Source organism: Euleptes europaea, chromosome 3 (genome assembly GCF_029931775.1).
Source record: "Euleptes europaea isolate rEulEur1 chromosome 3, rEulEur1.hap1, whole genome shotgun sequence".
NCBI lineage: Eukaryota > Metazoa > Chordata > Lepidosauria > Squamata > Sphaerodactylidae > Euleptes > Euleptes europaea.
Window position 1 is genome coordinate 33,349,638 of NC_079314.1, and position 23,691 is coordinate 33,373,328.

Genomic DNA, 23,691 nt, shown 5'->3' on the forward strand with positions numbered 1-23,691 from the left:
TTGTCTGTAATACAATCAGATATGTACAGAATGTTGATACCCCGTCATAACTTGAATTTGGATAAATGTCTCTGCCTCAGTACAATCAGGACTCAGAGATTTCTGCCCATTAGGGCCTCTGAGTCAGCAGCTGCAAATAAACTGTTTTCTTGAAATAACGATTTGGGTCTCTCCCCCCCCACCCCCGAACCCCTGCTTACCACATCAAAAGCATCATTTTACTGGTCCTTGTAGGTTATCCGGGCTGTGTAACCTTGGTTTTGGACCACGGTTACACAGCCCGGATAACCTACAAGAACCAATGAACTCTGACCGTGAAAGCCTTCGACATCACTTTACTATTTACATCGATCAACTATAGCTTTTACACTGTGTAGTCCACCTTAAATTCCAGTGAAAAGGGGGCCTACAAAAGCGTACATAAACTTAAAAAGAAAAATACTTCAAAAAGGGCCAAAATAGCCATAAAGCAGCCGTTTGTGGCAAAATTACAGGGATTAAGTTTAGCAGCAAATTTCACTTTTTAACTGAACAAGTTCACACATTTCATTTTATTTTCAGTCTTAGGAAGGATTGGTAAAGCTGTTCATACTAGAAGTGGTTTACCACAGAGCAGGAAGCCTAGATTGGCTGAGTGGAGGAATGGAGAGCAAACCCAGCTTTCTTATGCCTGGCAAGAGGCCTCCCAGAATCCCTCTTGTTTTTACAGACACAATAGAAACAGGACATAGCTTTGTCAAGAGGGCTAACCAGTTTAGATTAGGTATGCTCAAATTCAACTGCTCCTGGTGATGTTTGACCAGCAGGCTTGAGCTGTAATTTTCAAAAGTGGTTTGTTTTGTGTGTGCAGGGGGGGGGGAGAGTGTGTGTGTTGGGGGAGATTGCTGAGAACACAATCCCAAAGCCTCTCAAGCATGCGGGACTGTGTAATACAGAGCTGTGGAACACAGGCAGGATAATACTGCTGCAGTCATCTTGTTTGTGGGCTTCCTAGAGGCACCTGGTTGGCCACTGTGAACAGACTGCTGGACTTGATGGGCCTCGGTCTGATCCAGCATGGCTTTTCTTATGTTCTTATGCTTGGCGTTCACTTTTTCAAAAAAGTACATTTGGGAGAATCAAAATCTGAGGGATCATTCCGAGGTTGCTGATGCCCTGTCAAATCCCTGGAAGGTGTCTGGGATTCCCAAGCAACCTGGAAGATTGCAGATGAGCATCACCTGAGTGTCTTGGAAGAAGGGCGGGACACATACGAAGCTGTCTTACACTGAATCAGACTATCAGTACATCAAGGTCAGTATTGTTTACTCAGACTGGCAGCAGCTCTCTAGAGTCTCAGACAGAGGGCTTTCACATCACTTATTACCTGGTCCTTTCAACCGGAGAGGCCAGGGATTGAACCTGGGACCTTCTACATATCAAGCAGATGCTCTACCATGGAGCCATAGCCCCTCTCCCTCCCATATACATCTAATGAAGTGAGGGTAAAAAGTGTACAAATGAAATAAAGCATCATTCAAACATTATGGCCTGCATGCAGAGTTCAGGATGGAAAGCGTTAACACCGAATTCAACATTGTTCATGCTGTCAGATACAGCCAAACACAACAAAATAATACAGCCCCCTTCCAACCATACAGCTCCCGTTCATTTCAATGCACCAAAGACAATCTCCAGGACTCAAGACAGAGGAGAAAAAGAGCTGGCCAAGGGCATGATGTTTGTTTAAAAATTCTTTATTGATAAACACTTTCCAGGCATTGCAAATGGGTTTTTTCAATTAAAGCCAAAACCACAAATGAAAAAGTTCAATCAGAAAACTTCAATGTCCTGCTTATGGAAGACCAAAGACGACTTAACTTTGCAATGGCAATGAAAAGAACAAATTGCATATTTAAGTCTTGAAAACCAAATACTGTAAGGGAACTTTCTTTTTTTCAGATAAGGCATATCAAAACATTTCCACACTGGAGCGGTTTGTAAATGATATGTTGCATGGTGTTGAAAAGTGCAGGACAAAGTTATTTCTAAACATCTTCAAGCTGATGCCTTCCAGAAGGGCCCCAATTGGCTTCTTTACAACCTGGTAAAGAAAAACGACATTTCATTTATTCCCCACTTTTCTCCCCAATAGGGACCCAAAGAAACTTAAGTCATTTTAATACATTTTACCCTCACAACAAGCCTGTAAAGCAGGACAGGCTGAGAGAGTCTGTGACGGGCCCAAGGTCACCAGCAAGTTTCCATGGCAGGGTGTGGGCTCTAAGCTGGTCGCGGCAATCCTGGTCTAACACTCTAACCCAGCGTTTCTCAACCAGGATTCCCTGGAACCCTAGGGTTCAGTGAGAAATCATTAGGGATCCTGCGAGAAATAGTGATGAATAGACTAATCATATGTAAATCATGGGTAGGGGTTCCGTCAGACATTAATATTATTTCAAGGGTTCCACAAGGGTAAAAAGGTTGAGAAACACTGCTCTGACCACTATAACCAAAATGCTTTAGGTGCTGAATTCTTCCTAGTTACCCACCCTTCCCACAGAATAATCAGAGTTGGAAGGGACCACCAGGGTCATCTAGTCCAACCCCGTGCACAATGCAGGAAATTTACAACTACCTCTCCCACACACCCCCAGTGATCCCTACTCCATGCCAAGATGCCTTCCTTATCATCTGCTTAAGGTTATAGAATCAGCATTGCTGATATATGGCCATCTAGCCTCTTCTTAAAAACCTCCAGGGAAGGAGGTTCCACTGAGGAACCACTCTAACTGTTAGAAAATTCTTCCTAATGTCTAGACGGAAACTCTTTTGATTTAGTTTCAACCTGTTGTTTCTGGTCTGACCTTCTGAGCAACAGAAAACAACTCTGCACCCTCCTCGATATGACAGCCTTTCAAGTACTTGAAGATGGTTATCATATTCCCTCTCAGTCTTCTCTTCAGGCTAAACATACCCAGCTCCTTCAACCTTTCCTCATAGGACTTGGTCTCCAGACCCCTCAACATCTTTGTTGCCCTCCTCTAGACACGTTCCAGCTTGTCTACATCTTTCTTAAATTGCGGTGCCCAAAACTGAACACAGTACTCATGTGCATGATGCTTCGTCTCATCCCAGCTTCAGGAAGAACACAGGCACTGGGGGTTCTCTTATCCAGTAGTTTATGAAGCAAGGAAAGCATGTGGAGGAATTCAGTATCTGTACTGGGATCTCAGTATCCATAAGAGGCTGGAATCTCTGTCCTCTCTTCATTTACAAATCCATTCTAGTCCATTAACACAGGGACTCACACAGGAATGATTTACAACAGGTCTATCTGCTACAACTCCTCTTTTGTCTCCCCCAACCCCTTCTGTGATACTGGTTTTTAAAATCTCATTGCAGATTTTCCATGCCATACACATTCAACGAAGTGAGGTCTGACTCACAGAAGCTTATGCCAGAATAAACTGGTTAGTTGCCATGTGACTTGTTTTATTTTGATTACTGAATTGTGACCTTTTTTAAGAGACATTTTTAAACAACTGAGTAATTACTCAAACACTGACCGACTTGCTGTGTAAATGTACTTGTCTTTAAAAGGTATGGTGACGGACATACAACCTGGCGTGATCTCCATTTTCCTGTGGGGAAGGCAAGTCATTCCTTCTTAACAACTGAAATCCAACAGTATTCAACTGTTTTGCTGTGTACAAGGAAGGCAAGTTAGCTGTTAAACGGGGAAGACGCCAGGCGGACTGACCCTCTCCAATCACCGTGACAATCAAGGAAGCCGCCCAGGCGGAACACTCACCAGTCTTCCTGGTTTAAGAGGTAGCAGCAACTTTCTGGGCTGCTTCTTTCTTGGCCTGGTGTGCCTGCAACACTGCCACAGCCTCCTCCACCTGAGGGGGGGGGGGGAAGAATATCAAACATTCCATCTGGCCTAACCAAGCCACCCAAAAAGAGGCACCCCTGTATGGACAGAGCTGGGCGCCGACAGCGCTGTGCTCCATTACCTTTGAGCGGAGGGATTCCGGAGACTCCAACATGTGCAGTAGCTCTGAGTTGTCAATCTCTAGCAGCATTCCTGTAATCTTTCCCGCAAGGCTGAGGTGCATAGCTTGGATCAGGGGGAACAGACGTTCTCCTGGGGAAACCAAATTTCAGATTAGCCAGAGACTCCCTTGCAAGCAGGCCAACAGGGAAGAAAAAAGATATCAAATGCTACTCCCCCCTAAATTCATAGCAAAGCATTAGCCATTTTGCATTTCTGAACTTCTGATGCAACACAAGCCATCGGGATTTTCCATCGGGATTTTCGAGGACGCCTTGTCCCAACTCAATCCTGCCCTGTCTGCCTAAACCGAGAACAGACTCATCCATGTAAGGAAGGCTGGGAGAGGAGGTGGCTGGGACCCAGGCAGATTGCTCTGATTCAGTCAAGAACAAGGCAGGTAGTGGCAGGGAGAGGCATGGTCAGAAGGCAAGGCCAAGCTTGGACTTGGGGGTGGCCAAAATGGGAAAGACTACAAGGCGACACTGAGCAGCAAGGGGAAGGAGTGGGGCAGGAAGGCCTCCCCTTTTCTTTTATAGTCTCCCAGTTGGAGCAGGTAGAAAGAGATTGGAGACAGGCTAAGTGGAGCCAGGGAATCCTATAAAGGGGAAAGCACCATACCTGAGCAGGAAGGAAGCAACAGACTGAGCTCAGACTGGGTGCTGGAACCTCCTCTCCTTCCCAATTCTGACACTGGTTGGTCAGTTGTCCAACATCCTGCCACCAAAGAGGGCATCAAGGAGCCATCTCGGGGGTAGGGGAGTTTCACAACACCACAGAATACGAATTCTCTAAAGCTTTTCAGAAAAAAGTCTTCTCCAGGTAAGCAGATAAATAGCACACTGCTCTACAGATTTATTGCCTTCTAAGGTTCAGGGTCATTTCAAACTACAGCATTGAGATTCCGGGCTCATATCCTGCTCACTGTGTTATTTGCATCCTAGGTGGAAAATGCTAGTGAAATCTGCCTACACCAGATGCCTGCAGAGCCTCATGCAGAGTTACAATGGAGTCTCTAAGGACGAGAAAGGACCTGCTTACCCAGCATCTGTTTCTGCTCCTGGGGAGGGGCAGCAGCCAGCATGGAAGCAGTTAAGGGCTCCTGCCCCTGCACGTGAACAGCCGGCTGTGAGGCCTATTGGAGGACAAGGAAGAATTCAGTTGTGACACTGAGCAAGCAGAAAAAGGGAAAGGGTCCTTTTTCAATATAACTGTTAATTGACACATCAATAAGTCAATTACTAAAAACTGAAACGTCACCTTTTGAAGGCATAAGGGATGCCAACAGAAGTAATCAGGAACATGGGGCATCTTCCTTATGAAGAATGCTTCCAGCCCAAATTCAAGGTATTGATTTACAAAAGCCCTGTACAGCTTAGGGCCAGCATACCTGAGCTTAGGGCCAGCACCCCATATGAACCTACCCCAACCATTCCAGTCCTCTTTAGGGTGCCCCAGTCATGAGGCTAAATAAATGGCAACACAAGAAAGGGCCTTCTTGGTTGTGGCACCGAAATTATGCCACTTTCTCCCCAGGGAGATTTATCTGTCTCCCCCTACTATCTTCTGCCAACAGGTAAAGACATTTTTGTTTTGTTTGGCATTCCCTCACTAACTCTTATTAGCCCTCCTCCCTGCCAGTGTGTTTTGGTTTTGTTTCTACTAAGAGGGCCCTCCCAATGAATGCAGTTAGAACTAAAGAGTCTCATTTTTTTTCTTTTTTTTGTAATTAAATTGCAGCCAACTTACAGGGACCTCCTAGGGATTTCAAGGCAAGAGACCAACATAGGTGGTTCGTCACTGCCTTGCCTCTGCAACAGCGACCCTATGTTTGTTTGTTTTTGGTGGTCTCCCATCCAAGTACTAGCCAGGGCTGACCCTGTTTAGCTTCCGAGATCTGACAAGATCAGGCTTGCTTGGGCCATCCAAGTCCCATTTCTATACTCCTAAGTCAAAGATGGAAATATGTGGTCATGATATGTCTTGAGTTTTATCACAAAATCCTTCCAATCACTGAAGCTTAAAGCAGGCATTGCCCAGTCAAAGCCCACACTTACCTGCAAAGGCTGTACTGTTGGGTGTGGGCTGCGAACACTCGAGGCGTATTTGTACGGAGGAACTGCTCTGGGAGCCTGGGCAGCTACAGGGGGTCGAGGCGCTAAATTCGGAGTAGTGTTGGTAACACCTGTTATAGAACAAGCAAACATGGTATGTAATGAAGAGTTGGTTTTTATATGCCAACTTTCTCTTACCACTTAAGGAAGAATCAAACCAGCTTACAAATGCCTTCCCTTCCCCACAACAGACACCCTGTGAGGTAGGTGGGGCTGAGAGAGTTCAGAGAGAGCTGTGACTACCCCAAGGTCACCCAGCTGGCTTCATGTGTAGGAGTGAGGAAACCAACCCAGTTCACCAGATTAGCCTCCGCCGCTCATGTGAAGGAGTGGGGAATCAAACCTGGTTCTCCAGATCAGACTCCACCGCTCCAAACCACCACTCTTAATCACTACACCATGCTGGCTGGAGTTTACAGAACATAATGGAGAAAATACTGTAAAAATCAGCAATCTTGCCCAAGAGTGAAATGAACTTCAAGCAAAGAGCTTTATGTCTGTCAACACTGATTCAACTATTGTATACCAGCAACTTAGGATGTGATAGTTCAGCAACTTAATGCAGTTCCAGAACTATTCCCCTTCCCTTCTAACAGCTATGTTAAAAGAGTAATGTCTGCTATCAGGAGGCCATTAAAACAATCCCCATCTATCTTAACAATTCTCTCTGCCACGTCCTTATTTTTTGACATTTGGGAATACCACCTGGGCTCTTTCCTACAAACATCTAGCATCTATCTCCAGTAAACCAGTGGGGAAAGTCTTCCAAGTCCAGTGACTTACCAACCCTTTGGGAGGTGGCAGCCAGGCCACGCGAGGCCTGGGCATTACCAGCTGGAGCTAGATGGCGTAACGTTGGCCGTGGTCCAGACTGGCGCATGGCATTGGGCATTCCTTGGAAGCCTGGTGAAGAGCAGGGAATGAGCATAAGGATAGGACAAGCCCTACAAGAGTTACACTGTGGGGACATCCAGGCTACTATCTGGCCCACAATCCCAGACACCAGGCATTTGCAGCTGGCAGTAGCTGCTCGACACCCATTCCATGTATGTGATAAAGTGGAAGCAGCTAAGTCACTTAGAGGGTTTGGGGCCCACAATGGCATCTAGTCCAAACCACACTCCAAATTGCAGTCAGACATGTACAAAACTCCCAGCAGTTACCGGGCCTGTGATTTTCAAGCCCATGAAAACAAACCAATGAGTTTCCAAACAGTAAGCACAATAAAGGAAGTAGAGCCACATTTTCCCTAGACAGGATGGGGCAAGTCAGGTGATTAGCTAGCTAAAAATTCTTTGGCAAACAGGGAAGAAGTCAGTCAAGCAACGTGGTGTTTTAACAGCTACCATATGCATGACAGAGCCCAGGATCTCCCATTCGGCAAGCACCAATGGACAGCTCTTCTACCTGCAATTGGACCCTAAATGAGTACCAATTAGAGCTCAAGGAGTTCAGGCCATACTATAGCTCTTGCCTCTGTAACACCCTATTTAGATTTGAAAAATGGGACCTTCACACATCAAATGAACAGTCAGAGACTCCCCTCCTATCACCCAGGTTATCCAGCTCATTGCCTTTGAGGAGTCAAAAGACTCCCTTTTAAGACCAGAGCAGCTTCTTCAGGCTCACCTTGAGGTCTCCCCCCTTGCTGCCAGCGTGGGTTGGGTCTCATCTGAGTCATCTGATTAGGTGCATAGTAAGTGGGTCTGCTTTGAGCCTGAAAACAGAAGGTGCCACACCCAGATCAATCATATTGAAAGAGGATCCTAAAGCAAATTTATGTTCCCCTCTGCCCAGCCTGCAAAAGCTGACATCTTTTTTTTAAAAAAGCCGACATGATATTTGACAGTTCAGTTACTTCACGTTATTAATCTCAATGCAAAGACATCATTCTTGAATGCAGATTTCCCCCTCTACTCACCCACTCATTAGGAAGCCACAGGCAATTTCCTAGAACTTACCTGGGGTACTGCAGGCATGAAATAGCCACCTGCAGCTGGCTGGAACTGATTGATGATCGCATTGGCAGGCAGAGCTCTCATCCCAGCGATGCGCTGCATATACTGGTTGGTAAGGTGAGCCTTCCGCTCCTCCTTCCTTTGTGCCAAAGCAACATACAGCGGCTTGGAGCCCACAATGCGCCCATTCATTTCTGTAACAGCTTTGGTGGCTTCCTCCGGAGAGGAAAAGCAGACGAAGCCAAAACCTTTGCTTCGACCATCTTCCAGCATCACCTAAGGAAAGGTAGCACTTTATAAGCGGTCATGGCATCTCTCAGGCATGGCTTGCCTAAAGCTAGGAGAAGCAACACAAGGTAGGCATCCCATACAAGCCCCAACCTAGCACAGAGTTTATGCAGCCCAATTTTAGTAAATTCTCAGTCTCTACTATTGGGGTTGGAACAACTATCACCAGCAGAACGCTGCAAGCTCCTCAACTCCTTTCCAATCCTAGAAAGTAGATTCCTGGAGAACCTGCAAGGATGACTACTCATACAGGTTACAACACCCTGCCTTTTCTATTAACGCAGCTCCACTGACGGGAAGAGAAAGAAGGATGATTTTGCTCCCTTCCCACATCCTAGGGGTCAGACAGGACTGCAGGAACGGAAGGCAACGCTGCAAATATCCATGTACCTTCTTCCAGCAGTAGTTAGGTTCCAAGCCTTGGTTTTGACACACACAAAACTGCCTTAAACTGAATCAGACCATCGGTCCATCAAGGTCATTACTGTCTACTCAGACTAGCAATCGGCTCTCCAGGTCTCCAGGTCAAAGGTCTTTCAAATCACTTACTGCCTGGTCCTTTTTAACTGGAGATGCTGAGGATTGAACCTGGAGACGTCTGCAGGCCAAGAAGATAATCTACCATCTTTTCTGCCAGGATATTTTTAATCTAAACTGGCCAAGGCCACACAACATTTTTATAGCAGAACAGAAGAGTGACCAAATAATCCAAATCACGCGTTTGTGTGCACACACTCCTCACTCAACATCTGCCAGTAATTCCAGCCTTGCTCATCTCCCTTCCTTCCCCGGCATTACAGACAGATGCCACCCCATAACATCAGCAGGCTCTGACATCTGAGCTGTATCAGTCCGGCTTTCAGCCTCTTTGAGGTCCCTGCTCTCCTCGCTCCTGCTGATTCACACAGAGGCACTGAGCCAAGAACACAGGAAACTGCCCTGCTGACATGCCTGCAGAAGCCAAATGTCGCTGAGGTGTAGGGACAAGCCCTCAACAAGAGAGGAAGGTGACTCATCTGGATAATCCTCTGCTTTTACTGTAGCACCACATGTCCCCATGCCCACACTTGTTCTGCCAGGTATGGGAAAGATTCAGGTGCAGGTTTCTCACAACACTGCCACAAGCCCCTCAGAGATCATGCAACAAGAAAAAAGCCCATGTGGTTATTTCGCTTCCCCCCCAATTAGCTGAAACCTGCGTACATCAACACAATACGTTTTGTGGCCTGATCCCTAGCAGGGAATCAAAGTCCCAGTGAATTCAACACACTAACTTTGTCATAACTCAATTTCGATCAGTAGTGCACCCAGAGCAATTTCTCAACAGTTCCTCAGTCAAGTACTTCCAGCTATTTAACTCTTCTTTGGCGCCTGTTTAATTTAATCAACCCTTTACCTTGGCACTTGTGATGGAACCAAAAGGTGAGAACTCCTTCCTCAGTTTCTCGTCGTCAATTGTATCATCGAGGTTCTTAATATACAAATTGACTCCCTGGGAAGGGGAAAAACCCAGAGAACATAGTATTAGCACCCAAGGTTTAAAACAGTGCAGGAGGCCTTGTTAACATCCATTACCTACGAGAAAAACCAAACAAACTCATCTCTTTGTGATCGGCCAGTACACAACAGCTGATGTCCCATCAATTTCTGGGAGCAAAAGTGCTGAAATGTTTCAGAGCTGTAGAGACAAGTCTCTTTGCAAAAGAAGACGGACCTGCCTGGATTTGCTCTGTATTGCTTTAGCATCATTTGTCCCCAGGCCTGCACTGTGCAGCAAGGAGTGGGAAAGATTCAGATGCAGTTCCCAACCACCCACTTCTCCAACTCTCTCCCAAGCTATAAGCCATCTACTGCTCCTACCATCCATTTACAGACCTTCAGTTATATCTGAAACTGAGCAGTCCCTCGCAGAAACATATTATTCTCACAGATGATACCAGAGCTTCCTTTCGATTTAACACATTAAGAGTACATATGAAGATCAGAGTCCAGCAGCATACAAATGGTTAAAAGTACAGCCAAGAGTGACAGGAATGTCCTCAAATACTGAGGAAATAAGCACATGTATTCCACATAAGTAGCAACCTGAGTTCATCAGAGCTAAGAAGCTAAGCAAGGTCGGCCATGGGTAGTACTTGGATGTGAGACCACCAAGGAAGACCAGCATTGCTTTGCGGATGGAGGCAACAGCAAACCACCTCTGCTTATCTCTTGCCTTAAAAACCCCATGAGGGGGGTCACTGTAAATCGATTGCAACTAGATGGCATCTAATTATTATTCCACACATGAACACATGAAGCTGCCTTATAACACATGAACACATGAATCAGACCACTGGTCCATCAAAGTCAGTACTGTCTACTCAGACCAGCAGCGGCTCTCGGCCTCAGGCAGGGGTCTTTCACATCACCTATCTGTCTAGTCCCTTTAACTGGAGATGCCAGGGATTGAACCTGGGACCTTCTGCATGCCAAGCAGATGCTCTACCACTTAGCCATGGCCCCTCCCCAAATGAAATATGAAAGCACTTTCTTTTTACCTGATAGCGACTGATTCTTTCCTGCTTCAGCTGCTCAAACTTCCGTTTCAGTTCTGTCTGGCGTTCTACTTTTTTCTGTGCACGGCCCACAAACACCATTTTCCCATTGATATCTTTTCCATTCATTTCTTCTACTGCCTGGGAAAAAAAAGTCCAAAAAGGCACATGCCTGGTTATACCAACAGTCCTGCTTATATAAACCATTATCCCCAAACAGCAGCCCCTGAATTCTGTATGCTGTGGCCCAATTTAAACGTGGCGATGGGAGGCAAAAGCACTTGCCACCAGCACCTTCCTCCCGCACACTGTCTCCCTTAAACTGGTTCGCGCTGCTTGTGCAAAACAGTCGTGCAACACAGCAGCTGTTTGTGCGCGGGCAGCAGCCCAGCTGAAAGGAGATGCAGGCTGAGTGCAAAGTCCAATGGGCAAGTGCTCTTGTCCCAAAGCCTGATGCTTAACTCAGGCCTGAGCAACATGTTCCAAGAGACGATTCTGAGATTAAGGCAGGTGCAAAAGAGTCACCTGGAAAAATCGTTCTCTTGGCTTGCCTCTCATTTGTTTTACATCCTGCATTCATCAGCCATCCAGCTTTTCAAGGCAGCTAACATCAGAAAAAACAAAAACAAAACACACACTAAAAAGAGAAAAAATCTTTCAGCGATGTAATCAATAAAAACAGCATTTAACAGAAAGAAAAGCAGTACATGTGTGATAAAAATAGAGGCTGTAAATATTCTAAAAGCAACAGTAAGTAAAATGCAAGAGGGTATAGCAGGGATCAAGGGGAGAGAGCATAAGAATTACAGAAGGTTGCATAAAACAAAGCAGGGAGGGGAACCTCACACACAACTTCTGCAGACAAATGCCTGCACACAACTTCTGCAGTCCACCCCTGTCCCATTCACTGGAGATGCAGTGGAGCAGGTCTTTTGAATGCTGGTATCCACACTATTTTGTGGTAATTATATATGGACTTGTCCAAAAAAAAAATTCGGTTTTCCAGCCCAGAAGCAGGTAATAGTTTAAAATGATGTGAAGTATTAGACAGAGTTCCTGCTCTGGAAGAGGAACTATTCATACCTTGTTAGCTTCTTCATGCTTTTCAAAGCTCACAAAGCCAAAGCCTTTGGACTTCCCAGTGAGGTCTGTCATAACTTTCACGCTGAGGGTCTTGCCTGTTGCCAGAAGAACTGAATTAGCAAAGACAGCATGCAGCAAATGTCAAGAAGAAACATTCAAAATAGAAACTAGTGCTGTAAGGACCATTTCTCCCCCCACTCAAAAAAAGGCCATGTGAATGTTTCAAAACGACTGAGCTATTTTGAGACCCAAAAGTTCATTTCTCTTCAGAGAATCTGTCTCATCTTGTCCTGCTTTACGATATTTTTCCATCTTCCCATTGCTCATATTCCCTGGCTGAGAGCTATTCCTCAAGATACCCTGAGATATTACCTGAAGGACAAATTCTTAGCAAAATCTCTTTGCCCTCAACAGCACCCCAGATAACAGCCACAGAATGTTGAGAATCCACTGCAGGAATATTTACCATATTTGCTGAAGAGCTCCTTGAGTCTCTCATCATCCATATCATCCCCAAAGTTTTTAATGTAAACATTGGTGAACTCCTTGGCTTTGGCTCCCAATTCTGCCTCGCGCTCTTTTCGGGATTTGAATCTGCCAACAAATCTAAAAGAGGAAAAGACCAAAAAAGGCAATGAAATAAACCCCCAACGTCCTGCAACGGCAGAAAGGCAGAGCATGGTTCCGGGGGAAGGGGGCAAGAAGAAGTTGGACATGAGACAGGCAGACATAAGAGGGCAAGAAACCTAGGAGACAAGCCCCCCATTCTGAAAGCGGAGGTGGCAAGCTAAGAACAGCCGTCCAGCACTGCTGAGCAGGGCAACCACAAGATACTGGACCAAGCCTATCAGGTGGTAAGTGAAAGCAGGCCCTTGAACCAGGGGGTGTAGGCTGTGGCTTGGGCAGGGAAACTCACCAGCCCTGGAGTAGAGAGGTAGCAGGCCAAGGCTTGGGCCAGGAGAACCAGCAGCCTTGTGTGTTAATACTGAGGTGTATCACGGCTCATGCGGTGGGCTGCCGCTGCTTCTATCCGAGACACTCACACTTTGCGGTCGTTCAGCAGCATGCCATTCATCTTCTCGATGGCCCGGTCCGCAGCATCCTGCGTCTCAAAGTGCACAAATGCGTAGCCTTTAGAGCCATTCTCGTCACACACCACCTACAAGGCAACGGGGCACAGCTGACCACCACAAATCCCTCTCATTTGGCTTCACCTAAGCCTTAGGAATGCCAAAGACCTTACAAGGGTTTTACAAGAAAATGAACATAAGGATGCAGCAATACCTCTTACACCAGAAATATGAATGAAATCACAAGAATTGCTGTTCAATGTTCAAAAGCATGGATTTGTACTCCACGCCCCCCCCCCCAAACAGCCCTGGCCATCTATCAGCCTCTCTTCTCTTGAGTATGGAAGCCCTGCATTTACATCTAGGGATCACGTAAGAGCCCAGATAAAATCTCATGGAACGCTTTCAGGATAGGAATAATTCAATCCGCCTATTTTTGGGAACAAGGAAGGGAGACCAGACCATTAGTGGGGACACAGTTGAGATATCTGGCAAGAGCAAGTCTATTGTCTGGCTCCAAACCTGTAAAGTTATTTCTTTTCCCTACCTTTGCATACTGTAGTTTTGCTTACACACACCCTCTCTAACGCCTGACACCATCATTATTTTCCCACATAACATGCATTCAAGTTAAAATCCCACCAGCCCCCAATATGTTATAGGAGGGCACATCAAAGCAGGCCTTCTTGAGAGTTCCAGGGAAGATGCCAAGTCTCACCTTGCAGGAAAGGATATTCCCAAAAGCTGAGAACGTGTCATAAAGTGCCTTGTTGTCTATGGATTTGTCCAGATTCTTAATGAAGACATTCCCTACCCCGGACTTCCTCAGGGAAGGGTCCCGCTGAGACCACATGATGCGGATTGGCTTCCCTTTGATCACATCAAAGTTCATGGTGTCCAGAGCTCGCTCCGCTGCAGGGTTAAAGGCAGTAAGGAGAAATGAGGCTTTACCTCAATGAAAAAGGTACAAGACCCCCTTCTGCATGAACTGAGGTGCCCCACATAATGGCCACCTTGAGGGCATGCATTGCCTGGCTCACACCTCACATCTGGGTGGCATTTCGGCAAATGTTTATTTATTTATTTAGAATATTTCTGTGCCGCCTCTTCAGAGTACTGATCGAGACAATTTACAACTTTAAAAAACCCACAAAAAATTTTTTTAAATGAAGTTGGAGGCACAGAACAGGATGTGCACAAGTTTGTGTATTTGACCATAACACAGTAAATATGACCAAGCAGAAAGGGATTATGAGCCCTGCAAGTAATATGGCACATCTGCATTTATATGAGTGAGGCAGAAAATGGTTACTAAACAGTAATGCAAAACCAACAGCAACCATTTGTTTCTTGCCCAAGTGCTTCAGCCTCATCACCATTTTGCAATGAGGCAATATTAATTGCCCTACTCCAGTGAAGACCACGGAAGTCCTACTTGTACTACACAGGTAATCTTATCCACCACATTCTAAAGCTTCTGCAACTCAACTAATCCTCCTTCAGGACTCTATTTTTGTACTGAGTAGCTTATTAAAAGCACCGTGACACACTCCCATCAGGATTCTGTTCATAAAATTCAAAGGCTTGGGCAGAGCTTCACGCCAAACAGCATTGTCAGTGAGCTGGAAGAGAAACTTTATTTTTAACTGGGTAGGGAGGTACCTGAAAGAAGCAAGAGATTACGTTCTCCAAGGCAAAAAATTTTTTTTACAATATTTATGCCATGCTTTTCTCTCCAGTGGGGATTCAAAGCTGCTTAAAACAGCATTTGGTCCACCTCCCTTTTATCCTCACAACCACCCTGTGACAGTAGAAAAGAGCAAGACAGAAGCATCTTAAACACTAACAATTTCTGGCAGGGCATGGGCCTTCATGAATCACAGCTCACTTCTTCAGATACCTGAAGAGGTGAGCTGTGACTCATGAAAGCTCATACCCTGCTAGAAATCTTTTTAGCCTTTAAGGTACTACTAGACTCTTGCTCTGTTCTATTGCTAAATACAGACTAACATGGCTACCCATCATGATCTATCAACCCCCCTGTAATAGGGTTGGGCTGAGAGAGTGACTGGTCATCCAGCGAGCTTCCACAGCACAGTGGGGATTCAGAACTGCGTCTCCCAGATCCTAGTTCAGCATGCTAACCTCTATGCGACACTAGCTCTTAGAACTGTTCCTAACCAGGAAGAATCACACACGCTTTTCTTGTACGCTTCTTCCTACTAGATGACCCTGGTGGTCCCTTCCAACTCTGTTATTCTACTAAAAAGACCAGAGAAACGGCAGTATGTGGGTTAAGGACAGCCTGGGTAGCAGTAAGTAGCAAGGGAGGTAACAAGAAAGCAAGTGGCTAAGGGGGTGTGGCAGATGAGATCCAGCAGATGGGAATTTAAGAACTGCTTCCAGAAGGCTTCTCAACCAAACCCTCACCCTCAAAACATGACCTACTCACCCTAACCAAACTGAACACATCTTTTTCCTGGTACAGAATATTCCAAAAATCCAAAATCTTCCAGCTGACGTGGAAATTCAAATGCATTCAGGAATCAGCAGTAAAAGTATCATCCTGCCTATTCCTCAAAATACAAATCTTTTGTTGCTATTCAGCTGCAGTTCAGCAAGAAGGAAATAAAAACGCTGACCAGTTTTCCCAGCAATTAATTCTCTTGCTGTTTTCCTGTGCACAACACATACACATGAATGCTTGAAGCTACCTTATACTGAATCAGGCCCTTGGTCCATCAAGATTAGTATTGTCTACTCAGACTGACAGCAGCTCTCCAGGATCTCTTTCAGATCACCTACTATCAAATCCTTTTTTAACTGGTGATGCAGGGCTTGGAGCCTGGGCCCCTCCGCATGTCAAGCAGATACTGTATCTCTGAGCAATAGATCCTCTCCTGCAACAATGGAAAGGCAGGCAGAACCTCTTAAATAACTGGGGAAGTTCATGTGGCAGCTAATGCAGTCTGAGACACCCAGGGCAAAAACAGTTTATATACTAAGACCAGCACCTTGAATTTAGCCTGGAAACACCAGTTAGGTTACTTTAGTCAGCATAACGTGATCTCACCAACACTAAACAGTAGTCTGCTGCAACACTTTTACCAGCAGAAATTTCCAAATCATATTCTAGGACAATCCCACAAAGAACAATAATGGGATCTAGAATCGCTATGGCATGAACAACAGTGGCAAGATCTTAGTCTTCCAGCAACGGATGAGCCAGCCCATGCCACTGAAGACCTGGAAATGCAGGAGCAGAGCAGGATCCAAGAATTATTCCCAAGATGCAAACTACATTCCATAACAGCATGAAACAAAAAGGGCTGGTCACCCAAGTAGTGGGCAAGCCTGTAGACAGCAGAAGACTTTATCTGCTTCTCCAAACTCCCCAAGTTCTGTTTACTGAACATGTGGCAGTGGAAGCTCTGGCTGGCCACACAAATGTGAGCCATGGCTAGAAATGGTCAAAGATTCATACCCCTCCCCCAAGTACCTGTACCTTCATACCATCCCCTCATTACCAATCACTCGTTAAAAGGAAAGAGGCACCATGATTTAGAAAGACCAGTTGTCTTGTATTAACCAAAGGGGTTCCATTACAAGTGGATTCTCACAGCCCAGCTAGTCAAATTTGGCAGTGTTTATTTATAGCAGGAAGAGGTGATAGAGAGAGAGAGACACGCTGGCAAGGACAACAACTCCTAGAATACGCCATTTGCAGCTGCACAGAGAACCTGATGAAAAGAAGCAAGCAGTATGAAACACAGCAGGCAAACAAGAGAGGAGGAGTCAGAGGTTTCTACAGCATTCTTCACTGCGGAGTGAAATTTGCTGGACCACGCCATGCAGAATTCTCCTCTAAGACCATGGTCCAGTACTATGAAAAGCTGCAGGAAAACAGATTTATTTCATACTTTAAGAATGTGCAGATTTGGACAGTCATGGTAGCAGACTGATAGGCTGCCTTTCTAAACACTTATTAAAATGCTCTCTTGGCTCTACAAGACTGCATCATAGGGGGTTACCGCACTTTGTATTCCCAGCAATGTATTAAGAGTTTGAAAACGTTATAAAAAACATCGCTTTAAAAGGGTTTTTGGATACCACGGCTTATAAATGGTTGGAAGACGTCTTCACAGCTAAAGGGGCCAAAGTGCAAACAGTATTTTTTATAATATTTTCAAACTCTTAATACATTGGTGGGAATACAAGTACGGTAACAGCCAAAGTCAGCATGCAAGGCACAGCATTTAAGAGTTTGTGCTTCACTTAGGCTATGCCTGGACAGCTCTAATTTTGGGGAGATCTGCACAACACTGTGCTGATCTCTAGTAGTCCATGTGATGGGGAGGACTGGTGAAAGACCAGTGGTTTGTGCAGAATGCATAGCTGGTAACACAGCCATCCTGGTTATATGTTACAACTCCCCAAACATGGAGTGCAGACACCTACTCTGCCCTTAACCCTCCAGTAGCTCAATGTCTTTTGAAAGGGGTTCATAGATTTTGTTGCCTCAATCATCATGGTGAGTGTTTCCCATACCCGTAAAGCTATATGAGACATGGACAAGAACTACCATTTGCACAGAACACGTGTGGGTACATGCGTGCACATCATCCACATAGGCACACTGAGTTGTGGTGCTACATCAAATGCTTCCAAAGCACAAAATGATAGAAATAAGACCCTGCCCATCCACCAATGGCAAGCACCGACTTGGCTGGCTATCAAACTAGCCAATAATGTATAGACCTATTTGGGGCATTTTTTAAACTGTCACCTGACCACTTTGGCTTGCAGTGGTCTTCAATAGTCCGATGGCTTCAGAATATCTACATAATCTGACTTCCTTCCTCCAAGACAAACTGACAACGTGCTGATGCTCAGGCCTAAAGGTTTTATCCAACCATTTGCAGCAGATTCCAAGACTTTTATAAAGTAAACTTGGTTTTTACAGAAGGCCTTTTCATCATTATGGGCAATTTATTATTGGTAGTAGAAAAGAGAGCCCAGTTGCATCTTAAAGACTAACAAAATTTCTGGCAGGGTATGAACTTTCGAGAGTCACAGCTCACTTCTTAAGATACCTGAAGAAGTAAGCTGTGATTCACGAAAGCTCGTACCCTGCCAGAAATGTTGTTAGTCTTTAAGGTGCTACTGGACTCTTGCTCTTTTCTACTGCTACTGACAGACTAACACGGCTACCCATCATGACTTAGGATCAACACCAGGTTCCTGCTCAGAATACTCCATGGGAATTTGAGTTGGTCTCATTTGAAGCACTCATCAGTTCATGACATGCAGGCTGCAAATTTCAGCAGGTAAAGTTCACTATGCTAAATTCATTGCCGCATTATGAACTACTCATTTGAATCAATCCACAGTTAACCCCTAGAACACCAAGGAAAACAGCTTCAATGAAGATTTCAAAACACATAATACAATTTCAAACCTCCCTCGCTCCTTTCAAAAATTTTGAATGCCCATTTTTCTAGTGCTGCTTCTTGATGCTGGCATCAATAAATGCATATTAAGTAGAAAACAGAGTTTTTTATTAAATGCATGCTTCCTAGATAAAGCATGGCCTAAGTAGCTCAAACAAACTTTGATATGCTTCATAAGTCCAAACAAATTTGTAATTGAATGAAAACGTCTCAATTCCAGGTTGCTCAATCTCAACAATAAACAGTTCTCAAGTTCAGACACAAAAGGCATGTGCTGAAATCCCTGGTCATGGAACATGTAATTATCCTCAGCCTAACAAATCTCCAAGGGGTCACTGGTGTAGTAATTAAGACTAGGATTTAGGACACCCATGTTTAAATCCTCACCCTGCCATGAAATTTGCTGGGTATCCAAGTCATTCTCTCTCAGCCTCACCTGCCTCACAGGGCTGTGAGGTTTTTTGTTTTTTAAAAGGAGAATCATGTACATTACTCTGAACCCCCTGAAGGAAGGGTGGGATAAAAATGTACTAGACAGACCTCTGAGCCTTATGCAATTTGGTAGGGGGGAAATCTTTGCAAACAGCAAAATGGAAACAACTCTTGCAACTAACATAGAACAAAGGCGTAAGATATAGAAATCTACCATATTCTGACAGACTTTGCTCATGCAATTCAAAGAAAATTGACACATTATCTCATAAGATGATGGAATGCCCCCTCTTTAAACACCACCGAGATAAATGGATTAACCCCATAATGGCAAGAATTCTTGCCCCCATAGCAAGAGACAAAATAGTTCCCTTTTTGCTGATGGATAGAGATCCAAATATAACATTGGCTGTGGCCAAATATCTCTCCATCATATTTTCCTCTAAGAAATAACTGCTCAGGACCTAAGGGTCCTGAGCAAAGAAGGAAAGGTGAAATGTTACTACTTGGTAAAATCATAGGCCCAGCTGAGCAGTACAATTATATACCACAAATTGCTGCTGCTTCTCACAACCTGGTTATCCTATTCCTACAGCGCCCAGAGTACATAACTTATGCACAGCACTCCTTGTCCATTAGCAGAACGACCCTGTGGTGACCACATGAAGCTGCCTTATACTGAATCAGACCATTGGTCCATCAAAGTCAGTATTGTCTACTCAGACTGACAGTTGCTCTCCAGGGTCTCAGGCAGAGAGGGTCTTTCACATAAACTACTTGCCTAGTCCCTTTAACTGGAGATGCCAGGGATTGAACCTGGGACCTTCTGCATGCCAAGCAGATGCTCTACCACTGAGCCACAGTCCCTCCCCTGTATCTCCAGTCTGAGTTTACTGCTAGTTGTGACACAGTTGGTGTGAGGATTAGATTACTAGATGCCTTTTCACCACACACAACCTAACTGATGCAAGAGCGGGATGTAGCATAGATGCTAGCCAGGTTGCTCAACACTTGGCATAAAACAGAATGTAAACTGGATTGGCCCTGCTCCTGTGTGTATACTCACCATCTGCTGGCTGCTGGAAGTTGACATAAGCGTATCCCAGGGAGCGACGAGTGATCATATCTCTGCACACGCGGATGGAGAGCACGGGGCCAGCAGGGCTGAACTTCTCGTAGAGCATGGCTTCCGTGACATCGGGGTGAAGGTCACCCACATATAATGATGCCATGGGGTAGCTACTAGCAGCTGTGTTCATCTTCCACTCTCCACACACACACACACAGGTACTACTATTAGATTTTAAAGTTATTTCTTAAATAAAATATTTGAAAGAAAACCACTAGTTTAGAACCAGAGCTAGTCAGGGCCACACAAAAAAGGGTGAAAGGGCTGCTGAAGACAGCTCTTCGCATCGGAGAAGAAAAAGCAGCTAACACAAAAAGTGCAAACGTCAAAATGTAGTGTTTGAGAAGGGCCGAGACATTACCAGGTACAGTATCTATGTAGAAAAAAAATTACTTCAAACCCGGATAAAAATGAAGGGGCAGGAACATTCTAAAAAAGTTAAATATGCACTTAAATAATTTCCAATTATATCTTTAAAAATAAAATTTCTTTCACTCTCCCCTTGCAAAATATTCAACTGGGGAAATCTACTTCAAGTAATTAACGACTGTTTCAGTCTTAATGTCTTACGTCTCTCCGATTAAAAAAATAACTCTGGAAAAACAAAAGTTATATTATCTTCAACATCTATTTATGGTTTGGGGTTCTTGTTGTTTTGTCCCATACGATTTATTTATGCAGCATACATAAAACAGATTCCCGGCTCATCTGCGGGTACAGCAAAGTTTCCTTTCGTCGCCCAGGAGGTTAAAGATCTTAAAATTAAAAAATGGCCAGCGAGATCGCCAAGGGGGCCGAGAAAGGGAGCCCAAAAGGGGAGGGGGGTGCAAAGAAATGGTGGATTGGGCAGGAGGGGAGGGTGGAAAAGACCCCCCCCCCCAAAAAAAAAACCGGGGCAAAAAGGGAAAAATGAATCTGGGCTGAATAGGCAGGGGAAGGGCAGTCGAGATAAATGGGTACTGAAAGGGGCAGATTCTTGAATTCAAACGGGGGGGGGTGCAAAAAAAAGAGCTTACGGCAAGCCACAAATTGGGGGGGGGAACTCGAGCAGAGACAGAAGGGGCAGTTAAGCGAACAAGATGGGGGGGGTTAATGGGCCACTTTTAAGGGGGGGGAAGAGACACGAAGTGGGAGCTCCAGTGCGTGCAGAGAAGCCGGGCTAGGCGTGAGCGAGGCCGCCTCAAGTCAGCCGCTCGCTCTCCCTTCCTTCCTTCCCTCCCGCGCCTCGCTGTCCGTTACCCGTTACCCTCCTCCTGGGTCATCAGGCGAGATTTTTTCCGTTGGTTTTTTTTTTCGGTTTTTTGCTCTTTTTTTAAGGTGTTTTTTTTATTTTTTAAATAATTTTTGTGTGTGTGGCTTTCTTCCCTTTCCTCCTCCGAGGCCGCGAGCAGAGAGGAGGCGGCGCCGGCCGCGGAAGCCCCTTTATAGGCCGGGCCGAGCGGGCCGCTGAGGGCGCCGCCGCCGCCCCCCCGCGAGGCCTCCTGGGCCCGGGCCACCGAGACGAGGCGGGAGGGGCGGCCAGAGTGGCCGAGACGAAGCGCCCGCCGGCTGCAGCGCCATCTCCTGGCCGGAGGAGGCTAGAGTCGGAGGGGCTTGGACGCAACAAGCCGAGCTCCTCCCACCTGCCCTGCAATTAGTGTCCTTGAAATGCCTGAAATCATTATACGTTATGGGAAATGTATTCTTTTATTTGAAATATATTCTTTGTAATCAATAAAGTATAATCTGCACTTATGAATATGCCATACTCAGTGTATAAGAGTTGGCATCTATGATTAAAGTCACACCAAGCACATATATATGTTAAAGGCCTTGAGTATAAGAGGACAGGATCGTGGAGTTGTTAGTCTTTGATGCTGGCTCACCCAGCTATGACTTCTTGGCAAATAAAGCGAGCTGTCGTTCAACCAACCTACTTCCCTCATTCTTTTATTGGACTCTATGGGATTGGGGAGCACAACAGAAACCCCACCCCATCCATTATCACAGGTCCACGCCCATTCCCACAGACCACATCCTAAAAATCGCAGATGCAAGGCTCCATCAGTGCTTGTGCAGGGAAGTGCCGTGGCTCAGTGGCAGAGTATCCGCTTGGCATGCAGAAGATTCCAGGTTCAATCCCGGGCATCTCCAGTTAAAGGGACTAGGCAGGAAGGTGATGTGAAAGACATTCGCCTGAGACCTTGGAGAGCCACTGCCGGTCTGTGTAGACAATAGTGACTTTGATGGACCAAGGGTCTGATTCAGTAGAAGGCAGCTTCATGTGTTCATGTGGCATTATAGGACCATGTGGTGCTTAAAGAGCTTGCTTCAATAGATTTGGTGGCGTTCGATATCTAGTTGCATGAAAAATGCTAAATACAATTTCCCACATGTGCCAGAAGTGTCAAACGTCAAAGGGTCAATAAAGACAAAAACACTGGGGTTAACACTGAACAAATAGTGTATGATATTTGTTATGGCAGAAAGAATGCAATCCCTGCGTGAGACATAAACCTGCACCTGTCCTTATGGTCGCAAATCTTGGAAAGAACGTGTGAAATGGGAGCACAGATTGAAGATAAAGGTCTCAACAGGAGATGTCTGGAAGAGTATCTAATTTCCTTTGTTCTTGTACTCCACACAGACAAATCAGGTTGCGAAATTATATTATAAACTTTGAAGAAGATGCTGATGATGCAATTAAAGATGCTTGCTCATCTTTAGTTTCTCTGGTTGGATGTGCTGGGGGAGGAATGGCTGCTATTCTGCAAACAGACCTTTTCAATTAATTCCTGAAATGTATCTATGTATCCTGCTAGGACAGCAACAGTTCTGCCATATAAGAAGGCTAGAAGCTGTTTCTTCGAGAGCAGGTGAAAAGAAAGTAGCAAAATGTACGAAGCTTTTTAAAAACTGGGATATTTCTTATTATAAGGTTGAATCTCTATTACTAGCTGATATCATTACTGGGCTGACAGTAGCTACTCTGCTGTAGGCCCTTCTTCTCTGGCATCTCTGTAAAAACCACTCATCGAGGAAGAGGACGGGGCCCCAAAGCGTTGCTGAGGAAAGTCTGCAGGTGTTCCTGTCCACCTAGGGTTGCCAACCTCAAGGTACTAGCTGGAGATCTCCTGCTATTACAACTTATCTCCAGCTGATAGAGATCAGTTCACCTGGAGAAAATGGCCGCTTTGGCAATTGGACTCAATGGCATTGAAGTCCCTCCCCTCTCCAAACCCCACCTTCCTCAGGCTCTGCCCCAAAAACCTCCCGCCGGTTGTGAAGAGGGACCTGGCAACCCTATGCCCACCAGATTGTTTCATCTGCTGCAGGAGCAGCGTTTTCACTTTCCCAGGTGTTGTGCAAAAGACCCTAACTGCCACATTAGACTTTAACACTGGACTGGGGTTAACGTTGCAAAATGTGACCATGGAGAACATCTTGGCATTGTATCTTTTCTATTTTAATTAAATATGTTTTGCATTAACAAGGGTGTGAAAAGCAGGTCAGAAAGATTTAACGAGGTCCCAGTTTCCTCCATGGGAAGAAGAGTAAGACACATATGCTGGATGGATGGATGGAAATGTCCCCTGGATACCTGGACTTGGCTGA

General features: G+C 45.3%; 1 protein-coding gene and 2 non-coding genes across 3 annotated transcripts; all 3 read right to left on the minus strand.

The window, feature by feature from the left end:
• Positions 1-1,939: 1,939 nt before the first annotated feature.
• On the minus strand, positions 1,940-20,246 carry PABPC4 (poly(A) binding protein cytoplasmic 4). The gene is made up of 15 exons (XM_056847446.1): positions 20,035-20,246; positions 13,805-13,998; positions 13,060-13,175; positions 12,483-12,622; positions 12,017-12,111; positions 10,937-11,074; positions 9,793-9,888; positions 8,112-8,384; positions 7,780-7,867; positions 6,934-7,053; positions 6,094-6,221; positions 5,078-5,171; positions 3,999-4,129; positions 3,794-3,884; positions 1,940-2,083 (listed from the first exon to the last, which is right to left on the minus strand). Exons 1-14 carry the CDS (start codon positions 20,225-20,227, stop codon positions 3,807-3,809), a joined length of 1,884 nt encoding a protein of 627 aa, XP_056703424.1. The 5' UTR covers positions 20,228-20,246; the 3' UTR covers positions 1,940-2,083; positions 3,794-3,806.
• On the minus strand, positions 9,359-9,496 carry LOC130475899 (small nucleolar RNA SNORA55). Its single transcript, XR_008933270.1, has one exon. It is a non-coding gene; the product is annotated as a small nucleolar RNA SNORA55 (small nucleolar RNA).
• Positions 10,062-10,195, minus strand: LOC130475898 (small nucleolar RNA SNORA55). Its single transcript, XR_008933269.1, has one exon. It is a non-coding gene; the product is annotated as a small nucleolar RNA SNORA55 (small nucleolar RNA).
• Positions 20,247-23,691: the final 3,445 nt, after the last annotated feature.

Excerpts from the sequence above, each read along its gene's own strand:
- PABPC4 (XM_056847446.1), bottom strand. The coding sequence starts at position 20,227 with ATGAACACAGCTGCTAGTAGCTACCCCATGGCATCATTATATGTGGGT. Across the intron at positions 11,075-12,016 it reads AGCATGAAGAAGCTAACAAG|GCAGTAGAAGAAATGAATGG; the intron begins GTATGAATAGTT and ends TTTTTTTCCCAG. Across the intron at positions 3,885-3,998 it reads CGGAATCCCTCCGCTCAAAG|GTGGAGGAGGCTGTGGCAGT; the intron begins GTAATGGAGCAC and ends CCCCCCCCTCAG.